At 35.9% G+C, this 17,439-nt stretch overlaps 1 protein-coding gene across 2 annotated transcripts; it reads left to right on the top strand.

The window, feature by feature from the left end:
- Positions 1 to 430: 430 nt before the first annotated feature.
- Positions 431 to 16,601, top strand: LOC117920826 (CAAX prenyl protease 2). 2 transcript variants are annotated; one of them, XM_034838474.1, is made up of 9 exons: positions 431 to 783; positions 1,747 to 1,806; positions 1,982 to 2,194; positions 3,474 to 3,585; positions 5,097 to 5,168; positions 5,763 to 5,825; positions 8,078 to 8,155; positions 15,800 to 15,804; positions 16,470 to 16,601. In XM_034838474.1, exons 1-9 carry the CDS (start codon positions 565 to 567, stop codon positions 16,527 to 16,529), a joined length of 882 nt encoding a protein of 293 aa, XP_034694365.1. In that variant the 5' UTR covers positions 431 to 564; the 3' UTR covers positions 16,530 to 16,601. The 2 variants fall into 2 exon arrangements, with proteins under 2 accessions (XP_034694365.1, XP_034694364.1); XM_034838473.1 differs by lacking the exon at positions 16,470 to 16,601 and having other exon boundaries at positions 434 to 783; positions 15,800 to 16,041.
- Positions 16,602 to 17,439: the final 838 nt, after the last annotated feature.

Below are 17,439 nucleotides of genomic sequence, written 5' to 3' on the forward strand. Positions count from 1 at the left end.
TTTTGAAAATTTTTATATATAATTAAATTATCATTTATGATTTAAAATAAATAAAATGAATTTAAAATAAAAATAAAAATAGTTTATCTATTTTTAATTTATTTTTATTATATATATATATATATATTTTTTTTCTTTTCCTTATATTTTCACTCGAATTTTCCGAACTAGAAAAAGAAATAATTAAATTATCATTTATGATTTAAAATAAATAAAATGAATTTAAAATAACAAATAAAAATAATTTATCCATTTTTAATTTATTTTTATTATATATATATATATATATATTTTTTTTTTTTTCTTTTTCTTATATTTTTACTCGGATTTTCCGAACGAGAAAAAGAAACAGAAAATCCGAATGTTCTTTTCTTAAAAGCCACGCCCAGTAGGGCTGAGATTGACTTAGTGGGCGGACAAAAAATTACCGCAGTAAAAATGGGAGGAGGAATTGTGAGGGAGAAAGGGCCCAAAATGCAGTAAACGGACTGGGCGTCTCCAGAGGAAGAGCAGGAAAGAGAAAGAGAGAAGGAAGAGCAGTGAGGAAACTTCTCAACTCTGTAAATGGAAGAAGACGCAGGTGAAGGAAGCGTAACGAAATCAGTAGCAATGATGGCATGTACGGCCATGGCTTTGTTCTACGTCGCCATACTATACTCTCCCACTTGGATCCTTCGTCTCCCTCCTCCCTCCTCCTTCAAGCAATTCATGATCCGTCGCTTCATTTGTGCCGCCATCTCTTCCCTCGTCTCCATGCTCCTCTCTGCTCTCATCCTCCTCCCTGTACGCTCTCTCTTTCTTTTATTATTTATTTATTTGATCTGCGAGTGAAATTGTTCAAGGTTCCGATGTTTGATTGAATGAACGTTGATGGCTCTGCTTGCAGCTTCTCAGCCAATATATTTACAGATGCCTATTGATACTTGAACGCTATTTAGAAGATTATTTTAGTGCTATCAAATAATCAGATATTTGTATATCATGCCCCTAATGGTTAGGTACTGAGTTTGATATTTTGTGTGTTTATGTTCTTCCATGTAGTGTGAATTAGAATTTTATGCTGAAATTTGGGGGTTGAGTGGCCCATTCCTCTCAAGAGGCCATTATTTGGCTTTGAATAATTGCAGCAATTTGATTGAATATCCGTTCATGTATGGACAACAATAGTGTAAAAGTGTTTGTGAGCTGATGTTTAAATGTGTGGTAGATTGCTTTTTTTTTTGAGCTGGATTGTACTTATTTAAACATGATTAAACCATTGAGGGCCCATTCTGTCTAAAGCAGACAATATCTACATGGAAAATAGTGGATTGTTACAACTTGCTTTCTACATCTCACTTTGAAATTCAGATGCATTAATTTCTCTAATATTTTGTTTGTTTCTCAACTTTCTAGTTTGAATGCATGGCCAACTGTTGTTTATGTTGACCTAGAGGATTTGATTACATGTTCTGGGAAGCTACCTTCTTTAGCCTTTAACTATTCAATTCCCTTGCCATGAATGATATAAGTATTGCTGAAGAGTTTTATACAAGAGCCAAATTTAATCACCATGACACCCCCCACCTTCATTCTCAATTTCACTGGAGTCATAGTAATGTACACATCTCAACTTTGTTTAAGTTTCTTGCTAATCTGCCTGTGTTTTGTTTATATTTATGGTTTACGTATAAATGTACTGGCATCCGTGTTAATAATTTCCATGGCAACAGCTTACCTTAATTTCATCATGTCTGATAATGCTAGATGAGAAGCTGGGAGGTGTCACATTTGTTTGGCGTTTATGGCATCCGAATAGACCATATTGTAAGAATTGTTATTTATTTCATCATCTTATGATCTGTTTCTGATGTGTACTGAAAGTACCAGGGAGGAGCCAGTATCTTGCTTTTATAATTTGCAACTATATTCTGTTATGGTCTGCAGATTGCAAAGGATAGCTAAATTAGCATGCTGAAATGCAATTTTATTTGTGAAACAGTGGCAAGCGATGGTGTTTCCTCTTTCTTTGACTTCGCTAATGTACGCTGGATCTTTGCTTCTAAAGTCTCTCTTAATCGTGAGTTCTTGGAAGCAGTATAAGAATCAGGGCAGAGGCATAGCAATCGATTATGTAAAAAATGTCCCACAAAATATCCTTAATTGGGTTTTCTCAACTGCTTCCAGTATCCTGGCTTGGCGTAACTATGTTGTGGTTAGTATCTTTACTATTTTTGTATAGCCATCATGGTTGTGAGCATATTTGTCTTTAAAATTAAAAGGCTGACATCTTGTATGGGTAACAATTTAATGGGATTTATATGTTTATCTTTTTCTGGTGTCTAACTGCCCGTCAAAGTTACATTGTTTTGTTGATCTTTTGAATCATTGCAAATATATTTTGGATTTACTGATTTAAGCCTTGAGCACTGGCAGAGGTCCAGAGCCTGGTACTTGTCATGTATGTTTTAAAACTAATCCATTTTCTTGTCTACGATTGCTTTGAATACATATTTGGCAGCAATCTGAAAGTTAGAACTTTCTCCTTTGAGAAATGAAAAAAGAAATAGTAGTATAACAAATAATTAGCTTCCAAATAAAGAGGTTCACTTGCTCCAATTTTCATGATTTTACTACAAGCATTTTTTACTTTTCCTTCATAAAATTCTGAAATTTCTTATCAATTATAAGTATTTTTGAATTTTTTTATATAAAATTTTGGGAGAAATTCTTAGTGATAGTATTTTTAAATGAGATTATTATTTTTTAATAAAGGTACCAAATTTCTTAGGCCCAACTATAGGAGACAAATGGATGCATGATAAGATTTTGTGAAGGATAATGATAAATTCATTGAATATAAATATTACTAATCAACATTTAAGGTTTTCTATTTATTAGTGAAAAAAATTATTTTAAGCTTATTATTGATGAAGGTTGCCTCCTCACAAATAAATTTCTGGCTCCACATTTGGCCTTGAGGTTGTAGTGTTAGGGAGACAAAGTTGGTATCTAATAACAACTTGCCATAAAATTAGTAACTACCACTTTTTTCCATTGTTATTTTGTGTTGTAATTGGTCATCTGCATTGATAGAAAGTTAGAGGTTTAATTTTACCTTAACTCTTATTGACTCCATTTGGATCTTGTAAAGGATAAAGAAAGAAACAAGAAGGAAAAAAACAAGTTATTCTAATGAAAATTTTATTTTCTCCACTCAAACCTAATTAACACATTTCAGCAGAGTATAAGAGTCAATGTGCAAATATTCAAATAATTTGCATTATATTATATTTCATTCTTATGTCTTGTGTCAACCAAAGCAAAAAAAAACTTCAATTTGCTTCTATTTATTTTTCCTTATATCCAAATAAAGGAATTAGTTTAGGTTGTCTTTGGTTGCATATATTAATTCCCTTTTAGAGCATTTTAGGCTGAAAGATGTAACAATTATCTTCCATTTTATCAATCCTTGACGGCATTTTATGGTGCAGGCACCATTCACGGAAGAATTGGTGTTTAGAGCATGTATGATACCTTTGCTTCTTTGTGGAGGATTCAAAATATACAGCGTCATATTCCTCTGCCCTATTTTCTTCAGCTTAGGTAAGTTGATAAATTGCATTTTTAGATTAGATATTATATTTTTGTAGACAAGTTATTAAGTTTCAAATTCATAAGCTCCTTTATCATGCTCAGTGACTTGTTATGCATTTTTTTTTTCAATAAAGTTGAATAAATAATTGGAATCTCTGTGGTGAAGCTCAAAAACTTTGACATCACAATTACTGAAGTTTTTAGCATCAACTTCCCCTGGACTTTATTGTACTAAGACAGTTTCAAAAGAAGCAATTTACTTGAATTTTTTTTTTTGATAAGTAACAGTGAGATATTATAAACACACACCAAAGAAAGAGCGCAACAAAGTATACAAGAGCACCAAGAAAACAACAAAAAAGCCAAGGAACAACCAAGGTGGGAAAACCAAAAAATAGGTCTTTCTCTTATACCAACAATCCAACCAATCAATTAGAGACAAACTGTCGTCACCTATATACATATTTACCTACAAAAAAAAAAAAAAAAACTAAGAAAAGTGTTTTTCAGAATTTGGGTAAATTGCTCCTCATTCTCAAATAACCTTCCATTTCTCTTTTTCCAAATAGTCCAAAAAATGCATAAAAGAGCAACTGTCCAGACCTTCTTGTGCTTCTTACAGATGAAGGACCTATGACACCCTAACAGAGTCTCTCTCAATGTGGCCAACAGAACTCAAGGAACAACCAAAGTAGCTAAAGATCCTGTGTACTGAATTTTAAATAAATAAGTTTTTTTTTTTTTTTTCTTTTTTTCTTTTAAGCCTTGTAGCAATGAAGATGTTCTTAAAATATAATGTATATCTATAACTTTTATGTTGCACCTATTCGCTTATTGACATGCATTTTATTCATCATGTAAGGAGCCAAGCTTATGGACTTTATAGTTGTCTGGTATTATCTTGGGTTTGACTAGGGATACCCATGTTGCCCTGACCGATTATGTTGGTTGTGAAAGCTAGTCATAAATATTTTATTTTTTATTATTGATAAATCAGAGAAAAAATGATGGCAATGGTGAAATAGGCATTGCTGTGACTATTATCTGTTTACTTGAATGTTATCATAAAATTAGAGAAATAATTGATGAATAATGAATTGGCACATCGTTAGAACTTGGTTATCTACTTACTACAATTTATTATATTCCTTGTTTCAAATTCACTATTCCTATCTTCAAAACAGCATGTTTGACCCTATAGTAAAGGGAGGAAGACCATTGGTTCCTCTTATTCTCTTTCATGACCTTGAATATTCTTCCAAATTTTCGATCTTTCTGCTTTCATCTGCTACTAGTACAAAAACATTTAATTGGATCTTTTTTTTCTTTTGTATGTGCCATATATACTACCTATGTACTTGGATTGCACCCCCTTTTTTATTAGGGGCCTTTATAAAGTTCTCTCTTGTTTCCCTATCAAAAGAAATATTTAATCAGCATTTTTATATGTATTGTTAAGTGCTAAATTGAGATTGGATTGAAGCAAACTAGTCTCATTTTGCATTACCATTATGTTGCAGCTCATTTAAACCATTTATTGGAGTTCTATAGCAAACACAACCATAGCCTACTCAAAGCTTTCATGGTTGCAGGTATGTGTATAATTTGTCTTTTTGCACTGGTTGACGCCAGTTTTTTTGGGGTCATAACTAGCTGGATATTAGATTATTTTCTTTCATTGAATGTTTTTATTGGCAGGTTTGAAATTTTTTGTCATTTTGGAGATAAGTAGACCAATAATTAGTAATTTGCATGTATCATGAATAGTTCCCTTCTATTCCTTTGTCTGGTCTGCATACTGGTGGCCTCCTGTTTGGGGGTGGGTGGACAACTGACCAACCTTGAGGGTGGGTAAAAAAATGAATTGTCCCATAAAAAAAAGGATGCGGTATCAGGGAAAGAGTACGAATCTTCTGGATTAGAAATAGGGATGAAGTGTGTTTGGAATTTGTGGTGATACATACATTTGAAGGTCTAGGATTGTTGTTGCAATTTATTTTGAAGTGGAAATCTTGGTCCCAGAGTGCTACCATGCAGCTCCTTAATGCAAATGCAAAAGAAATGGTTATTGTGGCATTTGCTATTACTGTATTTACTTTGCACTTCATTCTCATCTGTAAAGCCATTATATAATTTGTATGACAATTTCACATTGCTCAATGGTATTATATTTTTGTTTTCTTCAGGTCTCCAGCTTGGCTACACCGTGATCTTTGGGTCCTATGCATCTCTTCTCTTCATCCGAACAGGTGGGTGACTGCTTGTTATTAATCAGATGATGATAGCCACAAATGGTTTTACTATATCTTTTATGGTTCATTGCTAGTTTCCAGGAGATTTTGAGACAAAGGCATCCTTAGTTTAATATGATTTTCCCAGATACATGACATTGTGATCACTTGAAATAAAAGTTTTGTTACTGATCTAAGATAAATTGAAGGTCAGATTTTATATTGTTTGAGCAATGGACATGTTAACCATATTGGTATGCACATAATCTTTTTTAAAATTGAAATCATGGTAAAAATTTTAATTAAAATTTTGTTTGGTTGAATCGAATATCAGATTGTAAATTGCATTAGTAATTTTATTGGTTTTCTGGTTTACTTCATGTCTCTTTTTGTCATCTCAAAGAGGGTAGCTGCTAGATTGAAAAAGATTCAAAGGAACTTTTTGTGGGGAAGGGGGCCTTTGGAACAAAAACTGCACTTGGTAAATTGCTTTATTGTTCGCTTGGAGAAACAGAAAGGGGGCTTGGGCATCAAAGATTTATCCATCCTAAATTAGGCTTTTTTAGGCAAATGGTCTTGGAGATTTGTAAGTGAAAGGAATTCTCTCTGGAAATGGGTAATTGTGGGCAAGTATGGGCAAGTTGAGGGGGGTGGTGCGCTAAAGAAGTGAGAAAAGGGCACAATATGGGGGTGTGGAAAGCAATCAGGGGTAGTTGGGAGATTTTCAAGATTAGAATTGGGTTTAAGGTTGGGTTTGGGTACAGTGTGAAGTTCTGGAATGACAAATGGTATGGGGATTTGTCCTTGAGGGAGTCATTTCTGAAGCTATATTCCATAGCTACCTCAAAAGATGCTTGGGTGAGTGACCTTTAGGAAGATGGTAGCTGGAGCCCTAGGTTTACTGGGCAGTTGCATGATTGGGAACTAGAGGAGGTATAATCCTTCTTTGGGAGGTTGTTTGCACACTCCATCTCTTTGGAGACTGACGACGTTATGGTTTGGTTGCTTATAGAGGATGTTGCCTTTTCTGTTAAGTTTTTTTATTCCTCTTTGGCAAATAGAAGAGTGGAGTCATTCCCTTATGGCATAGTTTGGAATTCTTGGGTGGCTCTGAGAATTAGTTTTTTTGCTTGGGAAGCACCTTGTGCCAAGATTTTGACTCTAGATCAACTCAAAATGAGGGGTTGGAAGATTCCTAATAGATGCTACTTGTGTATGGAAGAAGGAACAAGTGACTATATTCTCATTCATTGTTCGAAAGCTCGTCTTTTGTGGCAATTGATTTTTGCATTTTTCGGTATCTAGTGGGTGATGCACTCTTTAGTTAGAGAAGTCCTTCTAAGCTGGTACAAGTCCTTTGTTGGTAAAAGGCAGAAACAAAGCTTGGAAAGTTTCTCTGTTGTGTTTGTTTTGGAATTTATGGTAGGAGAGGAATAGAAGGGCTTTTGATAACTGTGAAAGGATGGACCAAACAATTAAAAACTCTTTCTTGTATGTTTTTTGGGATTGGGTTAGATTATATATTGAGGATGGTTCTTTGTCGTTGTTAGACTTTGTGGCTTGGGTAGACTCTTTGTAGGGCGTTGTAGTGGGTTTTTGTGTCTTTGCACTTTTTTTTTGTCTTTGTTCTCTTTTGTATACGGTGTGTATATACTTTTTTTTTCTCTTAATACAGTTCTTATTTACCTATGAACAAAAAAACAAAAAAAAAAAAGGTAATTTTATTGGTTGTTGCTGCTGCTGCCGGCCAATGTTATTTGTGCTTATTCAAACAGTTGGATCTAAGATCCAAATAAAATCCTAACATTCAAATGGAAAATTTAAGAATCCTAGCAAAGGTTTAATGGTGGGATTTAAATTGTTTACTGTAGGAAAGACAACATTGATACTGCCATTGAACCACCATGCATGTAGAAATGGTAGTGGACTAGGGTGTCTCAAAAGAAGAGGAAAAAGAAAAACCTACTCGTGGATTTCTTTCAGTTATCTTTTCAGCAAGTGACTTCATTCCTCATTGATGACAATATTGCACCAGATCTTTTTATTTTAAGAAGATGCTTAACAATATTGAATTTATTGGATATAAATATCAACGTAGTCCTAGATTTCTTTGATTGACATGTTTGTTGTTCTGTGTGCCCCTCAGTATTTGCTTTGGTTAACAGTGATAATGGGACACTTCATTGTTTGATATGGGGCATCCTGTCTGGTCTCTCTTTGTAAGATATTTTTCTGATTCAGCGAGATTCATGCTATCATTATTCTTGCAGGACATATCGTCGCTCCTATAGTTGCTCATATATTTTGTAATTTTATGGGATTGCCTGTGCTGTTTGCACGGGGAAAAGGTATGTGAATTAATTGGCTCCTCAACTAATTTCATGCATAACATAACTGTATAGAACCATTCCATGAGAGTGCAGATGTTCAAGGTTTTCATGGAATATATGTTGGTAAATATACTTATTAATAATTACTATTGTTTTGGTTTTGAGCTTTTTAAAAAAAAATTCTTTTGTTTCGCCAAAGTTGCTGATTAAGATTTTGAAGTTTGGTTGAACTTCAGTTTCTGATGTCAAGAAGAATTGAATTATGAAAGTTTAAAGTTAGAGCTTTAAGTATATCTCACAATTCTAAGCTTCAATGTTGAGATGAAGTTTGGCTTCTTTGGATCTGGATTCTACATATGTTTGTTTGTATGTATTTTAAGTCACATTGCAGATTCTATTTCAATGCTAAAGGGACCGCAACACATCTATATCAATAGCTTAAGAAAAGATGTCACATATAGAGAGTGCTAAATGGATTGCCCTAACTACATGCACAGCATAAGAAAAGAAGAAAGCTAAGTTAGTCAAATTAATTCATCCAGAAAAACTTACAAGTAATCCTTTTCCTTGCAATGGGATCTCAAGACCCTAGCCACATATGCTTATGTAGTGCAAACCATTAATCCTCTACAGAAGTTTCTAAAATTCCTTTCCTTTGCATCAGCCAGAATAAAAATAGAGGTTTGTGGTTCTTAGTTTTTTTTTTTTAAATTTCATGCCATCCATAAAAGAGAGGAGATTTATTCCAGGGCACCACCTAGTACACCTGATGGGGGAAAGCCTTTTAAAGTTTATTCAAGGAAGAAAGGGAAGACCTAAGTAAACTTTAAGTAGGATTAATATTAATTAGAATTGAATAGGGATTGGTATTTGTTGGAGTCTAATTAGGATTAGCTAGTTGAGTTATAATATAATTAGAATTTGAGTCATGATAAGTTATTAGAGTCCTAGTAAAATAGGTTATTAGAGTCCTAGTAGACTTTGGATTTCTTAGAGAAGCCTATAAATAGGCTAATCAATGTAAATCAAAGGAATGAATTTTGATGAATAATATTATACTTTCTTTCATTGCAAGGTTGCAACCCTCAATGGTGAGACTCCATTGATTTTCTTCTAGGTGAGACTCCTAGAAGGCCTTAGTGAGACTCTAAGGTTTTCCATCTTTTCTTCATTGTTTCTTCTTTCTCTCTATTTCTTATCTTATAATTTTCTCTACCATAAAGTTTATTCCTTGTTCCTCTCCTTACACCCTAAAAATAAAACCCTAGCCCACCTACCCTTGAGTGTAGGCAACCATCCTAGGGTTGTCCTACATCAATTTTGGTATCAGAGCCAAAATTCTTGGCTTGAAGGCATATGCAATTAAGGAGCGGAGCAACTTATGCAAGCATGAGTTCCAAAAAAACTTCTAGCAATCAAGATGCCGCTACAATACGCTTGGAGGAAATTTCAGCCACACAACAATCCTATCAAGATGCTATAATACAACTAAATAGCAAACTTGATGAGATCATGAAGTTATTAGAAAAGAGCCAAGAAAAACGACCAATTGAAGAGGAGATCGCAAGTCATCAATTTAGACAATCGCCAAATCGATCACGCGAAGAACAAGACAATTTTATGATGGGGAATCAAAGAAGGGCCAAAATTTTTGAGCTAGATGATGATGTGACAAAAAAGGTACGTCTTGAAGTTGCTGAATTTTATGGAAAACTAAATCCAACAGCTTTTCTTGATTGGATTATGTCAATGGAAGATTACTTTGATTGGTATGCAATGCCCGAAAATAGAAAAATTCGTTTTGTGAAGGCAAAGTTGAAAGGAGCAGCACGTCTATGGTGGCATAATATTGAGAATCAAGCTCATAGAACTGGCCAACCGCCTATTGACACATGGGACGAGATGAAATTGAAGATGAAGGAGCACTTTCTCCCAACTGATTATGAACAACTTATGTATACAAAATTGTTTTCCCTTAAACAAGGTCCCAAGTCCGTTGAAGAATATACAAAAGAATTCCATGAATTGAGCATTCGAAATCAAGTACGGGAAAGTGATGCTCAACTTGCAGCCCGCTGCAAAGCTGGACTTCGAATGGAGATTCAACTTGAGATGATAGCTGCACACACTTATACCGTAGATGACGTTTATCAACTAGCCCTCAAAATAGAAGAAGACCTCAAATTCCGGGTTTCCAGGCATCCAAGTTCACAAATTGGGAGCACTTTCTCCAACAGGACAGCAAGCAAACCTTTAAGCACATCAAACTTCAGAACTCCTAATCATGTGAATGGTGGGGGCAACACTCAACAAACTTCGAATATGGCTTATAAGAATGGTAATAAGGGGCAAAATTCAACGAGTAATGGAGATAGAAAAGTAGACGTGACTCCTTTATGCTTTAAGTGTGGTGGGCATGGTCATTATGCTGTTGTATGCCCAACCACAAGTTTACACTTTTGTGTTGAAGAACCAGAATCTGAATTGGAAAGTTACCCAAAGGAAGGAGAGACCTACAATGAAGATGAAGTTAGTGAAGAATTTGACTACTATGATGGTATGACGGAAGGATATAGTCTTGTAGTACGACATTTATTAACCGTTCCAAAAGTAAAAGGAGAAGAAGATTGGCGACGTACTAGCATTTTCCAAACACGTATTTCTTGCCAAGGGAGATTATGCACCATGATCATTGATGGAGGTAGCAGTTTGAACATAGCTTCACAAGAACTTGTTGAGAAGCTAAACCTTAAAACAGAGAGACATCCAAATCCATTCAAAGTAGCATGGGTTAATGACACCTCTATCCCGGTAAGTTTTCGTTGTTTAGTAACATTCCTTTTTGGTAAGGACTTTGAAGAGTCTGTATGGTGTGAGGTCTTACCCATTAAAGTAAGTCATATTTTACTTGGAAGACCTTGGCTCTTTGATAGAAAAGTTCAACATGACGGCTATGAAAATACATATGCTCTCATACACAACGGACGTAAGAAAATCCTTCGTCCAATGAAAGAAGTCCCTCCAATTAAGAAGTCAGATGATAATGCACAACCAAAAAAGGTACTTACTATGTGTCAATTTGAAAATGAGAGCAAGGAAAATAAAGTTATTTTTGCTTTAATGGCTCGAAAAGTGGAAGAATTTAAAGAACAAGATAAGGAATATCCAGCAAACGCTCGTAAAATCCTTGATGACTTTTCTGACTTGTGGCCTGCAGAGTTACCTAATGAACTCCCTCCTATGCGTGACATACAACATGCCATTGATTTGATTCCTGGTGCATCATTACCAAATTTACTAGCCTACAGAATGAATCCAACAGAGCATGCTGAATTGAAAAGGCAAGTTGATGAATTACTTACTAAAGGCTTTATTCGTGAAAGCCTAAGTCTTTGTGGAGTTCCTGCCCTACTAACACCAAAGAAGGATGGATCATGGCGGATGTGTGTGGATAGTCGTGCAATCAACAAAATCACAATCAAGTATCGATTTCCAATTCCAAGACTTGATGACATGCTAGATATGATGGTTGGATCAGTAATCTTCTCAAAGATTGATCTAAGAAGTGGATATCATCAAATACGTATTAGACCAGGGGATGAATGGAAGACATCTTTCAAAACTAAGGATGGATTGTATGAGTGGTTAGTCATGCCGTTTGGACTAACCAATGCTCCAAGTACCTTCATGTGGATTATGATGCAGGTATTAAAACCTTTTATTGGACGGTTTGTTGTTGTCTATTTTGATGATATTCTTATCTATAGTCGATCTTGTGAAGATCATGAGGAACACTTGAAGCAAGTAATGCGCACTCTTAAGGCTGAAAAGTTTTACATTAATTTGAAAAAATGTACTTTCATGAGCCCTAGTGTTGTATTTCTTGGCTTTGTTGTGTCTTCTAAGGGTGTTGAAACAGATCCGGAGAAGATCAAAGCTATTGTTGATTGGCCAGTACCAACAAATATCCATGAGGTGCGAAGCTTCCATGGAATGGCTACATTCTATCGACGATTTATTCGAAATTTTAGCTCTATTATGGCCCCAATTACTGAATGCATGAAACCTGGTTTATTTATTTGGACCAAGGCAGCCAACAAGGCATTTGAAGAAATCAAATCCAAGATGGTGAACCCTCCTATCCTATGCCTACCAGACTTTGAGAAAGTATTTGAGGTGGCCTGTGATGCTTCCCATGTGGGAATTGGAGCAGTCCTTAGCCAAGAGGGACATCCTGTGGCTTTCTTTAGTGAGAAGCTCAATGGGGCAAAGAAAAAATACTCCACATATGATCTTGAATTCTATGCAGTGGTGCAAGCAATTAGGCATTGGCAACATTATCTCAGTTACAAGGAATTTGTTTTGTATTCAGATCATGAAGCCTTGCGATATCTTAATTCTCAAAAGAAGCTTAACTCTCGACATGCAAAATGGAGTAGTTTTCTTCAACTGTTTACCTTTAATTTAAGGCATTGTGCAGGAATTGAAAATAAAGTAGCTGATGCCCTTAGCAGAAAGGCCCTTCTCTTAGTAAACATGTCAACCACTACAATTGGATTTGAAGAATTAAAGCATTGCTATGACAATGATGCTGATTTTGGAGATGTTTATTCCTCTCTTTTGAGTGGTTCAAAAGCAACATGTATTGATTTCCAGATTTTAGAAAGGTACTTGTTTTATAAAAATCGTTTATGCTTACCAAGGACTTCTCTACGTGATCATGTCATATGGGAACTTCATGGAGGCGGAATGGGTGGACATTTTGGACGAGATAAGACCATTGCTTTGGTGGAAGATCGCTTCTTTTGGCCTAGTTTAAAAAGGATGTTTGGAAGGTTATCAAACAATGTCGAGCATGTCAAGTAGGAAAAGGTTCAAAGCAAAATACGGGGTTATATACGCCATTACCAGTTCCTTCCAAACCTTGGAAGACTTGAGCATGGATTTTGTACTTGGATTACCAAGGACACAACGGGGCTTTGATTCTATATTTGTTGTGGTTGATAGATTTTCCAAAATGGCACATTTTATCCCATGTAAGAAGGCTTCGGATGCTTCTTATGTTGCTGCCTTATTCTTTAAAGAAGTAGTTCGATTGCATGGACTACCACAATCCATTGTTTCTGATCGCGATGTCAAGTTTATGAGCTATTTTTGGAAAACCTTGTGGGCCAAGCTAGGTACTCAATTAAAATTTTCAAGTTCTTTTCATCCTCAAACTGATGGACAAACAGAAGTTGTCAATCGCAGTCTTGGCAATCTTTTGAGATGCATTGTGAGAGATCAGTTGAGAAATTGGGATAATGTCTTATCACAAGCTGAATTTGCTTTCAATAGTTCCACTAATCGTACTACTGGGTACTCACCTTTTGAAGTGGCATATGGGCTGAAACCTAAGTAACCTGTTGATCTTATACCATTACCTACTTCTGTCCGCACCAGCCAAGATGGTGATGCATTTGCATGTCATATACGAGATATACATGAAAAGGTACGAGAAAAAATCAAGATTAGCAATGAGAACTATAAAGAGGCAGCAGATGCACATCGAAGATATATTCAGTTTCAAGAAGGTGATCTAGTGATGGTTCGTTTACGACCAGAAAGATTTCATCCGAACACATATCAAAAGCTTCAAGCTAAGAAAGCGGGTCCATTTCGGGTACTAAAGCGGTTGGGTGAGAATGCTTATTTGTTAGAGCTCCCTTCAAACTTGCATTTTAGTCCAATATTTAATGTGGAAGATTTGTATATCTACCATGGCCATCACAACGATGTAAGTGGAGAGTTGGATCTTCAATTACCACCTACTCTTAGCCCACGTCCTGAGATCGAGTATGTTCTTGATGATCAACTTGTGTCTACTCGACAAGGTGGATACCAAAAATTTTTGGTGAAATGGCGAGGCAAACCACATTCTGAGAATACATGGATTACGACAACGGATTTTCAGAAGATTAACCCCGATCTCTATGAATTGTATCAAGCATCTAACTCGTCGGAGCCGAGTTCTTTCAAGCTGGGGAGAATTGATGGGGGAAAGCCTTTTAAAGTTTATTCAAGGAAGAAAGGGAAGACCTAAGTAAACTTTAAGTAGGATTAATATTAATTAGAATTGAATAGGGATTGGTATTTGTTGGAGTCTAATTAGGATTAGCTAGTTGAGTTATAATATAATTAGAATTTGAGTCATGATAAGTTATTAGAGTCCTAGTAGACTTTGGATTTCTTAGAGAAGCCTATAAATAGGTTAATCAATGTAAATCAAAGGAATGAATTTTGATGAATAATATTATACTTTCTTTTTATTGCAAGGTTGCAACCCTCAATGGTGAGACTCCATTGATTTTCTTCTAGGTGAGACTCCTAGAAGGCCTTAGTGAGACTCTAAGGTTTTCCATCTTTTCTTCATTGTTTCTTCTTTCTCTCTATTTCTTATCTTATAATTTTCTCTACCATAAAGTTTATTCCTTGTTCCTCTCCTTACACCCTAAAAATAAAACCCTAGCCCACCTACCCTTGAGTGTAGGCAACCATCCTAGGGTTGTCCTACATCAACACCCCACCAAAAAAGAAAAAGAAAAGAGACCACACTTAAATGTAGAAACAGGTAGTCTAAGATATCAGTTGGGGTTAAACTTTCCTCTGCATATTAGGAGATCGTAACCCTTAGCCATCTGATACTCTCCTTTCCTTTCACCAACCCTCTAGCTCTATTTGTGTATTGTAGGAAAATCTATTGACTCAATGTCCTGGTCCTGAAGAAACTTCATGAAGCTTGGGTTCCAAAAATCCGTCCATATTTACCATAGTTGCACACTTACATTTTCTTACTCCCTGCAACTAAAGATTTGGAGAAGAAACTTTTGGTGACTCTTCTCCAATCCACGTGTCCTATCAAAACCTGAATTGTTGCTCATCCCCAACAGCATCAGAAGGTACTTCTCAAATTCCTGCCCACATTCCCTAACTCCTTTGCCTTGGCTTAATAAAAACCCCAATTTCTTACCGATTCAACCCTCAACCTCCTCCTGTGATTCATTTTTTTAATTAAACTTAATTCATATCAATCAACTTTAGGTTGCACACCCTATAGATGCTATGAATCTTATGGTATTTATGAACCAAACTCTTGCAATCTCATGTGATATTCTATTATTTAGATCTATGCAGTTACGTGATATTGGAACTTAAAAGTTGTACCCATGTGGCTGGAGTATGATGATGACACTGACCTACCACTGCCATCCTACCTTATTCTACTATTTTGGTACACTCATGAGAAGGTCGAAGGTTGGAAAGGGCATATAGTTAGATTTCTAGTCATTAGATTTGGTCCTTGGTTTGAACCATCCAGGGTTTCAAATATCTAAAATTTGAGATACAGTTGTGGTATCAAGATATTTTGAAATATTGAGCTGTGTAAATATTTTGATTTGTCATTGACAATGATTAAAAAGTACATCAAATATTGAACTTAAATTTCTGCTTTTAGTACATAGTACTCTGGTAGATTTGTTTCTTGTTCGCCTGTTAGGCATTTGGAATTTTAGTGGCCTAATTGCTTTCTCAACTTTCTACATCCTTACCTTGTATCTACCCCCTATTCTCTTTAGTGGTATTCTCATGTCATCTCATTTTTGTCTTGGTTGTTTATTTCAGGGATGGTAAGTGTGGCCTTTGTTGCTGGGATGGTGGGTTTTCTGTGGCTGCTTTTTCCAGTTACAGACCCAGCTTTGTATAATGATAGAACTGATAATTGCAGGTGTTGGCATGGATATTGTACTTGGACCTAGACCTGTGAATTATTAAGAAGGATTAGACCTTCTGTTAAGGGAAAACTAAAAGGAAAGGAAGAGGAAAATAAAATGGAACCTGTGTTGTTTTACCTGTTATGATCTTGATCCTTGTTTCTTCATTATTCTTACCTTTTCGTCGGCCTTTTGAATTTGTTACCAGACTAAACCTGTGTTAAGGCATCATCAACTGCCTGATGATCATATCAGAACAACCATAAATACTTTGCTTCAGAAATTTCAAATTTTGCTTCATAAATGTACTCTGTTCAAGAATCAATAAAACTGGGTCTGTATATGGTATATACCACAGGTTCTTGTATAATAGTGAAAGTTCTTATTACTAAACATCAATACTCATGATCTGCCAAAGAGTAAACAATAAGCCAATAGCCTTTAGAAGTTAGCTAGTGGAGGGCAATCTTAAATTCATTAAGCCTTTGCTTATATGATATTGTGTCACTACTTAATCTCTAACAATTCAAAAATTTTCATGGTAATTTATTATATTAATGAAATCCATCACTGTGGAATAGGACATTGGATGCCTACGTCAGACGCCAGATAATATTGTACTTGTGCAAATTCAAAGATAGCTTCTCACAGTCCCTCTAAGAATGCAAAAGTTAAGATGCCATGAGTATACCTTCTAGCTGTTGGGATTCTATGTTCATTTCATAGTTTCTTCTATTTTTTCCATATCAACTGTTTGGAGTCTCTCACTCGGTCGGTTGGAGTAGGATTTATGGGGAGAACTGAGAAATGATACTGCATGCAGAACCAACCACCATGAGTCACATGCCAAACTTCAGGAGTCAGCGATAATACCGTGAGTATGCAGCATGCCTAAGCCTCACATGCCCAGGTACCCTTTTGGCTTGCTCGCTTAAAAACAGTTTCTTCTCTTTGTCTACTGGAGTTCTCAGCCACTTTGGAAGTCCTGAGATTTGAACTGTTTTAATGACAAGGCAATTGCAGGGATGTTGTTAGTGTTAGCTGTTGATTCTATTTCATAATTTGCAAGATTAGGCGCAGAGGATTCAGTAGATGTCATGTTAATAACTTCAAATTTTGATCCTCCCAGCAACTGAATCAGTCTCTGGCTTGTTCATATCTGAGTCAACTGGAGTCTGTGAACCATAGGGTCCACACCATGTCAGTTTCTCTTCAGCTGTACAGATTTTTGCACTGCTTCAAAGTCCTAGAAAATAAGATATCGTTTTGATGACCCTGAGTCTGCCTTAGCATTATGGAGCAAGAAGATAATTGATGAAAAAAAGTTAAAAATGCAGAAGTGGTTGGGAGGCAGAGGAAGAAAACCCATCAAAGAAAAAACAAGCGTCAAACTGTTAATGGTGTGAGAGACTGAAGGGTTTGTGGGACTGCCCTTCTTTTGGCTGGGCTGCCCCTTTTTCTGGGTCTTCCAAGGACACTGCAGCCATCATTCCTGGATCCTCCTTTTAGCTTCCAAATTGACTTGCTGAGCTGGTGACATGGTGTGAGGGT

This window comes from Vitis riparia, chromosome 8 (assembly GCF_004353265.1).
Source record: "Vitis riparia cultivar Riparia Gloire de Montpellier isolate 1030 chromosome 8, EGFV_Vit.rip_1.0, whole genome shotgun sequence".
Classification (NCBI taxonomy): Eukaryota; Viridiplantae; Streptophyta; class Magnoliopsida; order Vitales; family Vitaceae; genus Vitis; species Vitis riparia.